Source organism: Nomascus leucogenys, chromosome 6, assembly GCF_006542625.1.
Source record: "Nomascus leucogenys isolate Asia chromosome 6, Asia_NLE_v1, whole genome shotgun sequence".
In the NCBI taxonomy this organism is placed as follows: Eukaryota; Metazoa; Chordata; class Mammalia; order Primates; family Hylobatidae; genus Nomascus; species Nomascus leucogenys.
The window spans coordinates 49,984,325-49,999,758 of record NC_044386.1 but is presented as its reverse complement, the minus strand read 5'-3'; the positions used below and the strand labels follow the sequence as shown (position 1 = coordinate 49,999,758).

The 15,434-nt window shown below is 45.3% G+C and overlaps 1 protein-coding gene across 1 annotated transcript in view; it reads left to right on the top strand.

The window, feature by feature from the left end:
• Positions 1-10,193, top strand: part of GLDN (gliomedin) — a 63,816-nt gene extending 53,623 nt beyond the window's left edge. The window contains exons 6-10 of the mRNA XM_003266927.4: positions 2,258-2,386; positions 4,928-5,011; positions 5,110-5,235; positions 6,331-6,481; positions 9,022-10,193. Coding sequence (XP_003266975.1) covers positions 2,258-2,386; positions 4,928-5,011; positions 5,110-5,235; positions 6,331-6,481; positions 9,022-9,553 — 1,022 coding nt within the window. The 3' untranslated portion in view covers positions 9,554-10,193. The remainder of the gene's footprint in view (positions 1-2,257; positions 2,387-4,927; positions 5,012-5,109; positions 5,236-6,330; positions 6,482-9,021) is intronic.
• Positions 10,194-15,434: the final 5,241 nt, after the last annotated feature.

Below are 15,434 nucleotides of genomic sequence, written 5' to 3'. Positions count from 1 at the left end.
TCTAAAAGCCATGGTTGACTTGAATGGAATGAAGGAAGTTTTCTTTTCCAAGATATATTGAAATCCAGCACAATCCAGAATAAGACAAGTAAGCAGGCAACTTACGACACCTCAGAGGACAACCGACAGGAAGCACAAGCATTTGCTTCACTGATGAGGTTGAGCCATCCTCAGACCCTGATCCTAACGGCCTTTTTACATGGAATTGGGGCAAAATATTGTTGTGCCAAGCCCCGGCCAACCTCAGCAGGGATGGCAACAGATTCAAGAAGCCAAAGAAGAGACCCAGGGCCAGCAAATGTGACATGGGGCTTTACTGGGGGCTTCGTACAGAGCAGAGAGTCCGGTGGTGGCAGGCTGTACAGGAGAACCACCTTAGGACAAAAACAGCCCAGGGGCCTTGGGCTGGATGAGCGAACTCTCTTACCTGCAGCCCAGGGGCAGTGGACTGAGCAGCCACTTGCAAACAGCATGCAATTTACCTGGCATTTTCACTTAACACCTGTACTAGTCTGTTCTCACATTACCCTGAGACTGGGTAATTTATATATTTAAAAAAAGGTTTAATTGGCTGATAGTTCTGTAGGCTGTACAAGAGGCATGATGCTGGCATCTGCTCAGCTTCTGGACAGGCCTCAGGAAACTTGTAATCATGGCAGAAGGTGAAGGGGGAGCAGGTACATCACATGGCGAGAGCAGGATTGAGAGAGAGAGAGCGAGAGCGGGGTGTGAAGTGCCACACACTTTTAAATGACTAAATCTCGCAATAACTCACTTATTACCAAGGAGATCACCCAAGCCATTCATGAGGGCTCTGCCTCCATGATCCAAACACCTCCCACAGACCCCACCTCCAACACTGGGGATTACAATTCAACATGAGATTTTGGGATATCCACACCACATCAGCACCCTCCCCTTAACCACCTCCACCTGGCAACCTTCACTTAACCCAAAACTCAGGGCCCCAATTGCCTGCATGGCCCCTGTTCCTCAAAACAAGGAACAATGCTCTGGGTTGGCAACTCCCAGATTCCCTAGCTCTGAGCACACATTCAGATGCATCTGCCATCCAGGATCATTCTAAGGATACACTTCAGTGATTGCCATCAGGGGCATTTCCCCTACAAATACAGTGGCTGCTTTTCCAGCCCAGGGGAAAAGCAGATAGTTGGTGTTTGTGGGAGAAGAGGGTAAGGGGCAGAAATCCACAAAGACAATAGCACAGAGGAAAGAGCAGGTGACAGCTGACTGTCATGGAGGAGCAGGAGGCAGAAGAATTTTAAAAGCACAGTACTTTGGAGATCACCTATATGATAAAAATATAACATGTAAATATAACTATGTAGTCAGTAAAGATTTATCAAATACCGGAGAACACCATTTCTGAATCAGAGACTTTGCTAGTACCTGGAAATGAGGAAGACATGTCTGTCCTCAGGAAGCTAGGATGATGCTAAATGTTCAGAATAATGACCCTGAATCAGTTGCCCATCCAACCATCTATCCATCCATTCAGACTTGATTGAGTGCCTGTTGTTTACCAGGCACTGTGCTTAGACCAAAGCATCGAGGAAAGATCGAACTGGGTTTAGTACATTTTGTTTCATGAACAGCAGATGTTGCTATGCAAAACATGTATAATTTAAGACGTGTTTTGACAGGGTAATATACATAAATGTATTTGAAAAATATAAAATTATATTACACTTCCGTTACATAGGAAATCTACACATCCAGAGTACCATGTTCCTCCATGCTGCTGACCAAGTGAGGGGTGATGACAAACCCTTCAGAAAAGCAGCATCCCTTATGAACCCCAATTGAAAAGACCAGGTCAGAGCAGAGGGTGTCCCCTGGAGGAGAGTGGAGAGGACATAGGAGGTTGAGCCACATCTGCTCTGCCTGCAGATCTCTGCCCCGCCTGCAGATCTCTGCCCCTTCCTGGTGGACAGAGACCTGCCTCCAGCTCCTGTGGCCCCACTTGTCCACTGGTAGAGAGACTGAAAAGGCTTATTTGGTCTGGCTGCGAGGAGGCAGCTAAAGAGACCTTAGCTGACCACTCTTTTCCCTTCCTCCCACCCTCCCTTCTTCTCTTCCTCCCTCCCTTTCTCTGTTCCTCCCTCCCTCCCTTCCTCCCTCCCCTTTCCTTCCCTCTCTCCTTTCTCTCTTCTTCTCTCCCCTTCTCTGTCCCTCTCTCCCCTTCCCCCTCCTCCCTCTTCCCTCCTTCTCTCCCTTTCTCTCTCTCTCTCTCCAGGTGCCAAAGGTGACCAAGGCCCACCAGGTCCACCTGGGCCCCCAGGCCCTCCAGGTCCTCCAGGGCCCCCTGGAAGCAGAAGAGCCAAAGGCCCTCGGCAGCCAAACATGTTCAACGGCCAGTGCCCAGGTCACCACCTCTGCCCTACGGGGCCTGCCTCTTCTGTCAATTATTCCAAACTCTTGGTCTGCACCCCAGGCTCTGTGACCAGATTTGTTTTAATAGAGGGAGGAGGGTTTTGTCCAAAATGAGAATTCCCTTCTTGCGAACTTCTCACAGGAGGTCTTCGTAGTCTGCCCCAGGGCTGAGGACCAGGGACAGTTTTAGAATTAGGCCTCCCACTCCCCTTCCCTCCTCCTGCTTCCTTCATTTACCAGCAGACCAGTCCTCCTCCTTGCTCTGTCCACCATCCCTCCCCTCTGAAACAGTCTGGAAAGCTAAGCTGCTAACTTTTTGCACTCTTGAGAAGTGAGAAGCTTGAACGATGCTCAGGAGATGAAGGGGAAGTTTGGATTGGTTAAGTCCTCACGAATAGTAACAACAGTGCTACATTAAGCCAGGCACAGGGCTATGTGCTTATGTAATTCTCACAACAATCCTATGATATTGAAATCATTATTGTGTCCAACTTACAAATAATAAAACTGATACCCCAAAGAGCTAAGGAACTTGCCCAAGGTCCCTCCAGGAGTAAGTGGCGGAGCTAGGATTCAAACCCAGCTCTGCCTAACTGTAAAGTCCCAGCTCTCAGGGCATCTTCCATTTAGATAGAAATTCACACTTTGAGACCTGACCCAAGGTCAAGCCAACCAAGAGCAAGGAATACTTGACCTCTGGTGGACTTGTTCTTTAGCCAATTTGTGGCACAGTAGCCACAGGGTTGAAAGCTAACTGGAAATCAAGGATTATATTAATGGAAAATACTTCTAGGGTGATGCTAGGACTTCTCTCCCAAAGGGGTGACCTAGGATCTGTCACCTAACTGAAACTATGAGGAGGGCCACTTGCGGCCATCTCCTCAATGGCACTCATAAGGAGGATCCTCACTGGAATTTCTCAGCCTTGCTGGGCCATTGCTGTCATTTTCCTAAACAGTCTTGAGTTCTGTTTGGTGCACTGTTCTTTCTGGAAGACGTTTGGGGGCACACAGTCAGCTGTCAAAGTGGGCGAATCTGTGCTTTCGAAGATGGCACCATCCCCCTCCCCAGCTCAGTGGAGCCTGATTATAATTCTGCAATGTGAGACCATGGCAGAGCTGCTCCTCCGCTGGGCTGCCGTGCAGTGCCTCCCCAGCCATTAGCATCAGCCCTTTGCTCAGCTTCCCTTGAAGAACGAACTGAGCAAGACCTCCCCTGAGAGAAGGGGGCTCTGACCCGAGCTTTTGCAGAATTCTAATTTGTCACAGGCTCTGCCAGCCAGTGACAGCCCTTGTCTGGGCTTAGCCTAATCTACCAGGGGGCTGGATCGGCAGGGGCTGGATACAGAGCAAGGAAAATGGCTTTAAATGAAAGGCATTATCTTCCACTCTGCCTCCTAGAAATGAGTCTTTGGTTGCCAGGCATTTGCATCTGAACTTGGCCCTCTCTCCTGCTCCAGCTCCACATCTTTAATACCCTGTAGTTCCCTAAGTGAAAACCCCAGTTGAAACTCCGGGGGCAGCAGGACTGCCCATGGGAAGTTGTAACAGATCCCCGAGACCATTCTCATCAGGTGACAGAAGGATTTCAGGGAAACACAGGCTTATCCAGCTAGAAGGAAGCTTAGAGATCATGGAGGCTCGGGCCCCCTTATTTTACTGATAAAGGAGCCCTTCAAATTACCCTCAAGATTTCCATCGAGCAACCACAAGGTGATTTGAACCCCTCAGGATTTGAGTGGCCTGTGCTTCAGTCCATGCCCTGTCCTCTTCACCCTGGCCACATTCATCCTCCTCCCTCCTCTCCCTCAGGTTTGCTTCTGCTGCCCTAAGGCACCTCTTCACCAAAGGTCTAAATTCAGCCCATTCATTAAGGGGCACACTGATAACCCGAGGAGGATGAATCACAGCTCAGCTGTAGCCTCAAGCCAACTTGAACCAGGCCCCTGTCAAGGACCTGTGTTTCTCTAGGCCCTTAGACAGAGACAATGGGGAAATGGTCGTGAGGGGACTCCCATGTCTCTGGGCTGGATGGAATCTAGATTACTTCTTCCAGGAAGATGCTGCATAAAGTGGACCACCCCATTCTCTGGGGCTGCCACTTCACAGCTTCCAGCAGCTTCCCTGAAAGTGAAAATCCTTCCAGAACAATGCAATCATGATAGTGATGCCACCTGCCAGACAGGCCAGGAAGGCATCAGCAAGCCTCTCATTTTCCCCAAATTGCTGAGCCCTTGAACAGGCTGGTTCAGGCCACTTTGTCGATTTTACTGACATCCTTTTGGGATTGTATTATCTTAGCAACTGTACTCCTGAAAAGCTTCTTGGGAACTCAACAAGCAGGATGAAGAATTTGGAAGGCTATGGCTTGGAGTTGCTTAAAAGCAGGCAACCAAGGAATCTGGTGATCTAGTGCAAGGGATGCTAATGAGACTATAGTCTAGAATGAGGTGGAGAAGAGCAGCAGCTATAAAGTCCAACAAATCTCACTGTGCCAACTGTATTTGCTCTGATGATTATTGTTGTCATTTTAGGTGAGACCTGTGCCATACCAAATGATGATACCTTGGTTGGAAAAGCTGATGAGAAAGCCAGTGAACACCATTCCCCACAAGCAGGTATAAAAACAAAGCATCCTGTCTTGAAATTCAGAAATTGAATGCCTGCAAGGCATAATTGGCAGGTAAGTGACTTTCTTTTTCTCTTCTTTTGGCAGAATCCATGATCACTTCCATTGGAAACCCAGTGCAAATACTGAAAGTGACAGAGACATTTGGGACTTGGATAAGAGAGTCTGCTAACAAGAGTGATGACCGGATTTGGGTGACGGAGCATTTTTCAGGTACTTGCATTCGGCCGATGACCCATATCTGTGTGGTAACTGTATTTTTCATCTGTTGCCTACCTTTGGGAGTATTCCACTTGTGTGTGTCTGAAATCCCCGGTATCTGGCGTAATAAATGTCTCTTTATTTTAGAAAGACCAATGAGTGGGCAGAAAACTTTCTTCCTTTGAACATGCTGGTAGAAAGCCTTGAAGTTCAGGTCACAGGGGCATGACGAGGGTAACCCAGATATCGCCTGTTTTAGGACAAGTATCCAGAAGTAAACAAATAGCATTATGACTGCAGGCCTCATAAACCTCCAAACCATAATGGGAAAAAAAATATCAGAGACAAAATCCTTGTACACCATCCATCTTTCTCTAAGGTTGTCCCCCTCCCAGAAGAGTACTTTTGGCCATCTTTCCCAGCCACCTGTTGGACGGAGAACCCGGGGAGAAGGTGAAGTTCCACCTTGCAGTTACACTGTATCTGAGCAGGACCCTAGTTGTACTGTCCCAAAGAGACATGGTCAGGAATTGCTGGTGGTAATAACAGTGGCCTCATTAAAGAAGGGGTCTGGCCATACTCACTGGTTGGAGCAATAGCTGAGAAGAAATCACTTCTTTATGTCATCAAGGCCAGTTATTCAATTGGGAAGCTGTTAGTAACTGCCCAGATTACCAGGATTTGGGGACTCAAAAAGAAAGTAGTATTGTTCATTAGTAGTGGCTGCTGCACAGTGCAGGAAGAGGTGGGAGGAGGCAAGAGGTGACCACCCAAGCGCCAACTATCTGCTATTCCTGGTGAAGGCCTATGCCAGTCTCATAGAGAGTTTGATAAACAGTATAGAGTGGGGTGGGAGAGGGTGATACATAGTTCTCCCAGGAGGAGCCAGGCCAGTTCGATGCCTACCACATTTGAAAGACATTTCAGAAATCCATATGGAGAATTGAACTTTGAGCTTGGGAATCTTAGACTCTTCACACTGGACAAGGGACCTTAGGGAACATTTCGCTCTCAATTTCCCTCCTTTGAAATTCCTCCCAAGGACTCCCTCCCAAGCTGTGATTGTTGGAGGTAGGTAACAGCCTCTCCCTGGCTTCCCTCCTACAGGCATCATGGTGAAGGAATTCAAGGACCAGCCCTCACTTCTGAATGGCAGTTACACGTTCATCCACCTTCCGTATTATTTCCATGGCTGTGGGCACATTGTTTACAACAACTCTCTCTACTACCACAAAGGGGGATCCAACACCATAGTGAGGTGAGTCGCACCACGGCACCTTCTCACACCTCTCAGGCAGCACCTGTGCTGTGGTGCTTTTGTGAGCAATTAGGGGTAAGGACTGTGTTTTCATCATCTTTGTGTCCCTAGGGCTGACACACTGAGGTCAATCAGGGTTTGTCGACTGAATGAATCACAGGATATGTTAGTGAGCCCCATGGCCCAGCCCCTGCCTGGGGTCTGCATTTGTTGCTGGTCTCGACAGCCCGAGGAAGGTCGGAGCCAGGGAGAAGTAGACCTGGAGTGGTGATGGCCATAGCTTCCCCATCCTCTGAGAGAGAAGCAGCCCGAACTCATAGCTCCCCCTAGTGGAACGTGCTGCTGCTCCCTGATAAAGTTTTGTTTTGGAAAACTTTGGGTGTGGGGAATTTCATGTCACAGCTGAGATCATTGAAGACTGGGGAATGAACCCCTAGTCAAACGTCTCTGCCTTCAGATCCATCTGTCATCCTGATGGATAGTCCTCCCAGGCTGTCCTCTGCTCTCCCATGAGGAAGGGAGGAGGGTCACCTGGGTGGACACTGCCCAAGGCAGCTGCTGAGCCTTCCCCACAAGAGTTGCTGACGTTCTGTCTTTAGGGTTCAAGAAGAGGAAATCAAGCTCTGGCCTTTGGAGGCAGAAGCAGGTCGTCTTGGGCAAATCAAGAGAGCAATGAATTGAAAGCCAGGACACCTGGTTTCTGGCTCCAACTCTTCTGCCTCCTCTATGGCCTTGGACAAGAGACAGCACTTCCTGTGTCTCCCTGTCCTCAACTAAAAACAAAAAGATGGACTACAACCTCTGAGTCCTTCTATCTCTTCCCCTATCTGAAACAGTAAACCCAGTATTATGAATGCCACAGTCCTACTCATTCAAAACAAGAGACAGTGACTTTGAGGGAGGACTGGGTCCCTTCTCTCTCCCTCATCCTTCTCCTACCCTTAGTGAGGTCCAGCTTTAACAACTTTTGGCATTTGAATGCTCAGGTTAGAATGAGGCGAGTTTCCTAATGTAATATGCGATATGATCAGACACATCAGACACTGGCGTCAGCCGTGGCAGGAAGCATCCCCTCCTTTACCTCTCACTCCCGTCTACATGACACCCCCATCATCATCTCTACACCTCCCTGGCCGCCCCATTTGGGCAGTCTTGTGCTAGTAGAAAAAGACAAGTGACCTACCACCTGCTCAGCAGTCCCCGCTGTCAAGACACACTCCCTCCGATGCTTCTCACTGAATCTTGTGGTTCCCTGCTGCCGTGTTATATAGGGCTATTGCCACACGGAGGTGGGGTGGGGGGCAGTTCTGCGGTGGATAACCCCCACAGTGAGAATTGGCCTCTTCAAGGAGGTGTATCTTCTAAGGAAGCTAAGTTTGGATGCAGTGGTTAGGAGGCTGTACTGCTCTATGCCGGGCCACGGGCTGGGACCTGACGGAGAAGCAGAGCTGAATTCGACCCTGTAATTGCTGGGAGAGATGGGTCTCACCAAGGAATGCAGCTGTGAGGTGCCAGGACTAGACAGAGCCAAATGGCCACACTAAACCCCAGGTATTCAGAGGAAGGAGAACTCCTGTGTACTGAGATGTGCAGGGACCTTCCCAAGCCTCACTCTTCTCTAGTTTCTTCACAGTTTCTTGATAGACTTCAAGTCTGTTATGCTCAAATGCATATCCACAGATGCACACAGTTCATGTTTCTTCTGCTGCTCAATGGCACCCTCTGGTGTTTTCTTTTAGCCTAATGTTCCTGAATTTTCATTCCTGGAGTTACATACCTTTTGAATTATAATTCACTTTTATGATACAGCCTAGAGTTGGAATCTGTCAAATCATACAGCCTCCAGGAGCTAAGGGGCATGAGATTCCATGCCATAGTTTAATGTATCCAGCCACTTACTTGACAAGAAAATGGTTTTCACAGTCATGACTTTGCAACAGCCCTTCTCACCTGGTGACTTTCTTCTTAACTTAGCAGGCTGTGAAACTCTTTTTTTTTTAATTTCAGCAGGGAGTAAAGGAATAACCCCCACACTTAGAGTTAGAAACCCTAAGTTCGACCTCTGGCTCTGCCTCTTACTTGTATTCATGGGCCAGTTTCTTCTCACTTTTTGCTTATAAAATTAGAAGATTGGACTAGATCCTCTTTTACAGCCCCCTTGCAGCTCTAAGAATCTTTGAGGGGGCATTTCAGGAGGTCAACAAACATCTGGGCATTAGTAAAGTGGGGGTCACATGGCTAGTAAGTGGTCACTCAGATGCAAGTTCATTCTGACTTTAGTGATTATTCTCTTTAACACCACACCACTGTCTCCCTGTTGCCTCTGCTAGCACAACCAGTCATTTTCTCTTACATCCTCACTGCTCACAGCATTGCCCAAGGACCAGCAGAGCAGGCGTTACCTGGGAGCTTGTAAGAAATGCAAAATCCCAGCCCTCACCCCAGACCCACTAACTCAGTTTAATAGAGGAGCCTAATAAACCACCTGTGTCCACAGAAATGGTGATTCATGTCTACTTTTCTTTGTTTGCATATTTCAGATTTGAATTTGGCCAGGAAACATCCCAAACTCTGAAGCTTGAAAATGCCTTGTATTTTGATCGAAAATACCTTTTTGCAAATTCCAAAACTTACTTCAATCTAGCTGTAGATGAAAAGGGCCTTTGGATTATCTATGCGTCAAGTGTGGACGGCTCAAGCATTCTTGTAGCACAAGTGGATGAGAGGACATTCTCAGTGGTGCAACACATCAATACCACGTACCCCAAATCCAAGGCCGGCAACGCCTTCATTGCCCGAGGAATCCTCTACGTCACAGACACCAAAGATATGAGGGTCACATTTGCCTTTGATTTGTTAGGAGGGAAACAGATCAATGCAAACTTTGATTTAAGAACTTCCCAGTCTGTTCTTGCCATGTTAGCATACAACATGAGAGATCAGCATTTATATTCGTGGGAAGATGGCCATTTAATGCTTTATCCTGTGCGGTTTTTGTCAACTACCTTAAATCAGGATGTGCTGCATTCTGCTCCCTTCAGCAAATTTCAGGGGTTTTCTGGGACCAGTTGAAACTTGTTTTTTTAACGGCAGCCAGATATTGAGAAAATAACCTCATAAGTGTTTATATGGTCAGTGAGCTCCCCTTAGTGAAACAGCAACAGATTGGAAGTTGAAATGGCTGAGATTTGGTGATCTCCCCACAGCTGGCTCTGCAAGTTACCTCTTTCTCCTTGGGCCTTAGTTTCCCCATTGGTAATCTGAATTGGCTAAGATGACTGGGGAGATTTTCTCTACCAGTAGGAAATTTGGTGATTCTTGGCGGCTGCTCTTCTCACAACTTTTATGTATCTGCTTCTGTCGTTTAGCTTTTTTAGCCACATGCTGACCAAATTTCCCTTTGAGTTGATAAGTCCAGTGGCTTGAGTAGTGAATCCCTCAGTGCTGACTTACATCTGGTTCTTTGAAAAAATGCATTGACTCTTTAAGACATCTAAAGTATCACATTAGCCATAATTTATTGCTTTTCTTTGCATCTGCACCTGCCACCACAGAGTAACCATTACCCTCAGCTGCTGAATGGGCAGTTCTGAGATTAGCAAAAGCCAGGGACAGCTACATGTTCAGGTTTCTTTTTTTTTTTTTTCAATAAGCTATTTTTTTTTTCTTTTCTTATTTTAAATAGAGAGAGAGTCTTGCTATGTTTCCCAGGCTGGTCCTGCCTTGGCCTCCCAAAATGCTGGGATTACAGGCATGTGTGCCTGGCCCAGGTTTCTTAATAAAACAGAATCACGATCTTCCAGGTTCCTCCCAACTTCTGATCATGTTGATTTGCAGCTGTGGATCATGAACACTGAATCCTCAGATCACTCTGGCTTCTTACGCTTCTCCTGTGGATCCACTATCAAAGTACTAAACGCTGTGTAAGTAGACATTAACCTGGCTGGAACCATGGGAAGCACTTCGCAGTGTTCAGAAGAGAGGCGCCATTTGTGGCTATTATGTAGAACTGGGCCAGAGCCAGTCCATTGCCTGTTTTTTTAAATAAGGTTTTACTGGGCACAGCCACACTCATTTGTTTATGCAGTACGGCCTGAGACTGCTTTTGCTCTGCAACAGCAGAGTCGAGTCATTGCAACAAAGAGCGTATGGCCCCACAGGGCCTAAAATATTGACTAGCTACCCCTTTATGGAAAAAGGTTGCTCACTCCTGAAAAAGAATATAAAGTGAGCCTGATTCTTGAAAAAATCAGAACCAGAGCCTGTTTTGTTTTGTTCTAAACTTAGAAGCCGCATAGGATGTGACTTGCGTTTTGAGTAGAGGGGAAGGGTGATAACGGCGTAAGATGAAGTGGCCCTCCACAAAGGCCGGTTAGGGGACTGTTCTTTCTCTAACATAGTTTTAAAGGATGTGATCTGGTCCCCTTGGATGCCAGGAGAGAATCCAGTTGAACTTGCTCCTAAATGCTCTTAAACATGCATATTTTCTGCCAACTCACTTCTTTAAACATCTTTCAGCCCAGCTCTGCGGCCCCCGGAAGGGCCACTGCGAATAGAGAGGAAGCTGGAAAAGTTCCTGGGGCTCTGCAGCCAGGAAGGGGAACCAGGGCAAATCTTATGTAAAGATTTTTCAGCAACTTGTCCCAATTTGTGTGTGTTCTGAAACTTTTTCTCTGGGACTAAATTCATTCTCAGTGGCTCTGAGTTCAATACATTATTAACAGCAGTATTTTAAAACTTAGGGGATGAACTGGGCACGGTGGCACATAACTGTAATCCCAGCGACTCTGGAGGCAGGGATGGGAGGATCACTTGAGGCCAGGATCTCAGGACCAGCCTAGAGAGACCCCATCTCTAAAAAATAAAATATAAGTAAATAAAACTTAGGGGATGTACAGATTTAAATATTCAAATCTCCCTGCTCCCCTGAAAGTCCCCAGGCAGCTGTTAGTGACTTGTTTGTTGTGTTCTCAATATGATGGCTATTTGAAACTTCATCTACTTTTTCATTAGATTGGTTGTGCCATGTCACCTTAGCTTTTAAAAGTACTCTTTTCAGATTCAGGTTCTCTAACAAAGAGTCTCATGTTCAAGATCAACACCTCTTAATAAGTGCTGGTGTCCTTTTGAAGTATTTAAATATATATGTTGCTGTTGCTGAATACAGGAGACGGGGTAGGAATATAGTTTCATAATAATAGTATATACAATACTAATTGTATATAAGGTAGCAACCAAAAGAGGTTGTTAATTAGCACATATTCCTTTAAATGTTTTAGAAACCTCAGTCTTGATATCTGAGCTCTCTTGGCTCCCTTGCTTGTGAGTAAGGGATCATGCTCACCACTGGAGAAGCTTACACTGGGACTTTTTTTCTTTTTTCTTTTTTTTTGCTATGACAGAGTAAGCTAATGTGAGGACAACTGAGTTTGATCAGTGTTTAATGGCAGTGGGTAATCTTATCTGATTGTCTTTAAAAGTGAAAAGCATTAAGATTTTATTCTTTCTTGTAAACATTACTTGATTTTTTTTAAAAAGTTTTGGGCTCACTGCTAAAATAGAGTGTACAACCGAATGTTTTTAAGTCAAGATACTGTTTTAGGAGTTTACCCTCTCATTTATAGCCAAAGTTGCTCTAAAGCACTTTCCAAATATCTGCACTTCTGATGTCAGAATCAAACCAGATAATTCTCTCATTCTTCTTTAATCTAAAGTAGATAGCTGCCCACTGGAAAGTAAACAAAGCCATCCCTCCCAACCTCAAAGCTAGGCCACACTCTATTTCAAAGCATTTTCTTTCAGCTGATAAGGTGTCCTCCTGAAGCCAAGCAGGTGGTTCTGGTCCCAAAGTATCGTTAGGCACAGGTGCTATGACAGAAAAAGTTCTGGGATGGAAGTTTTAAGATGAGGAGTTCTGATCTTAGGCATCTTAACGGTCACAAGGTGAAAAGTCAAATGAAACAGTACAATTCTTGATGAGTGAGGTGTCATCTTCCAATCACACAGAGGACATTTTGGCTATGATCATCTGATGGCAAGTGAAGGAGAAATGAGTGATAGGGCTTTTCGTTTTCATCCAGATGCTGTGGCCTTGTGTTTCACAGCATTAAGAGCCATAATTTCCAACCTGCACAGATCCTGAACAGCAAATGAATAATGATGAATGTCTTTTTGGTTGTAATTTAACAAGTCAAATAAAATAATCATTGCTGAGCACAATCACATGTTGAAACAAGTGTGCCGTTATTTTTACCTCTTGTTAATTTATATGTAACATTTAAAAGAAAAAATCCAAAACAATATTGTGGTAGAATTATATTAGTTGCTCGTCTGTGGAAACTCAATTTGCTAGCTCCTTCTGAATACAGTACTGAAAAATTGTTGATATGGACTGTCTTTTCTCTATAAGAAAACATGAGCAATGGAAATCTAGTACTAGAACTGGGTTATACGTAGACATAAATGCAATCAAGATTTGCCAATTCATCAGCATGGGCAAGGCAATTGAGGACATAATATTTGAGGCTAAAAATTGAAAGAACAAAAATTTAAAACTGGATTTATGTGAATTTGGGCAAGTCTCTTAATCCCTCAGAGCCTCTTTCATCTATAAAATATGTCTAAAAAAAGTAATAGTATTTATTTCCCTTGGTTTTTCTATGTGAAATGCTCTGATAATTATACAGTTCTTGGCAAATTATAATTGTTACTTTTATTGTTCCTCCCTGTAGGGAACCAGAGTGACCCTGTTGTTCTTTTTTCTTTTTTTATACTTTAAGTTCTAGGGTACATGTGCACAATGTGCAGGTTTGTTACATATGTATCCATGTGCCATGTTGGTTTGCTGCACCCATCAACTCGTCATTTACATTAGGTATATCTCCTAATGCTATCCCTCCCCCTCACCCCGACTCCACAACAGGCCCTGGTGTGTGGTGTTCCCCACCCTGTGTCCAAGTGTTCTCATTGTTCAATTCCCACCTATGAGTGAGAACATGCAGTATTTGATTTTCTGTCCTTGTGATAGTTTGCTCAGAATGATGGTTTCCAGCTTCATCCATGTCCCTACAAAGGACATGAACTCATCCTTTTTTATGGCTGCATAGTATTCCATGGTGTATATGTGCCACATTTTCTTAATCCAGTCTATCACTGATGGACATGTAGGTTGGTTCCAAGTCTTTGCTATTGTGAATAGTGGCCACAATAAACATACGTGTGCTTATTCATATGGTGTCCCTAACCATTTCTACAGCCCTAGATAAGGCCATAAGTACAACAGGGGCTGCTATGAAGACCCTGTTGTTCTTATGGGCTTATCTAGGGCTGCAGAAATGGTTAGGGACACCATGTGAATAGTTTCCATGGGCTGAGACCAAGGACCTGGTAGATCAGGTAACACTGTCACAACGCCAAAATATGATCCCTTAGTTATACAACAAATTTACATAAAACTCCCCAAATAATGAAAAAATGGTTCAAGTACCTGTTACCTTGACCTATAGAGCTTCTTTCTAACCTTCCCTAGAAGTGCCTGTTACTGGATTTTTGTAATTGAAATGTTACAAAGTGAAAAAGAAAAGTCCAAGGAGAAAATGATAGTCTCACCCCTTTAAGTGGACCATTCAGACCATGCATGTGATTTTAAGATCTCTAATCTTCTATCTATTCACTGTAAAGATTTTAAATAAGGATGAAATTGGTCTTTCAGTCCCACTGCTGTTTCCTCCAAACACTCTGCTATGATGGAGCTCAACAACTGAGTTAAGCTTTAATAAAGAAGTGGTTTAAACTACTTCTAAAATCAGATTCTTGTGTCTAGCAACATGGCATTGTCAATGTCCCAAGCTGCTTGCTCAGAGGCCACATCCACAATTGCAGGATGATAAAAGGTCAACACCGATGGGACCCCTACAGAACACTCAATCCCACTCTCATTTTAAAGTCCAGGAAAGTGAGACCAGAGAGATTCATGACTAATTCACCCCACGTGCAGCTTCAGTGCCAGAGTCAAGAGGAAACACTGTTCCTGACTTTATGCTTTCCACCTCATCCCACCGCTTCCAAAGATGGGATTTGGTTCTTATAACTGGAAAGTGGAAAAATTAACTTTGAATGCTTTTTAGGGCACTCCTTTTTAAAAAGCTATGTCTAGAGAAATATGCCAAACCCAGCCTCATCTCGCAGAGAGGTTCCATCACTCGGTAATGCCCAGCCTCACCTTCTGGAGCAGATACACACGCCCAAGTCCAGCACTACTTGTTAGTCTCAAGATTACCACCACTGGACAGCCCTTCCTGGCCCAGTGCTTTAGAAACATCAAAGTAGCTGCCACGTGGTGCTCATCATCTCTATGCCATGGTGTCTTCTGGGCAATCTGCACACATGATTTCACTCAATCATGCCCAAGTGGAAAAGTCCTTAGATATCACCCCTTCCCTCTACGTGATGTTTAAATCCTCTCTACAAATGCAGTGAACACTGTAATGCACTCACAACTTGGATTCTACTTCAGAAAAGACATTCTGCTTTTGGTGCTGGAAGTGCTGTCAGCATATAGCCTTCAGCTGTCAGCCCCTACAGAAATGGTCAGAGCTGCAGAGAGCCGCTTTGCCCAAGGACGCGCCTCATCATCCAATGACTGATCAGTGTGAGAGTGTAAAGGCCTAGATATCTCAGCCCACCTTGGAATTACTCTAAAGAGCAATTCTAGTGCCAGAGTACCCCATGGTTCAGCCAAGTCTGTCACCGTGCCTGTACTGCAGATTGACTTTCTCTGTCCTTCCTGCTTCCGGCACCTACTTTCCACAGGTGTTGATCCTAAGGGCTCTTCTTAATAACATCATGCTGACTAAACTCCATCTCAGAGTTTGCTTCCCAGGGAACCCAACCTGTTGTAGAATTGCCACATAAAATACAGGATGCTAAGCTACATTTTAATTTCAAATCGAAA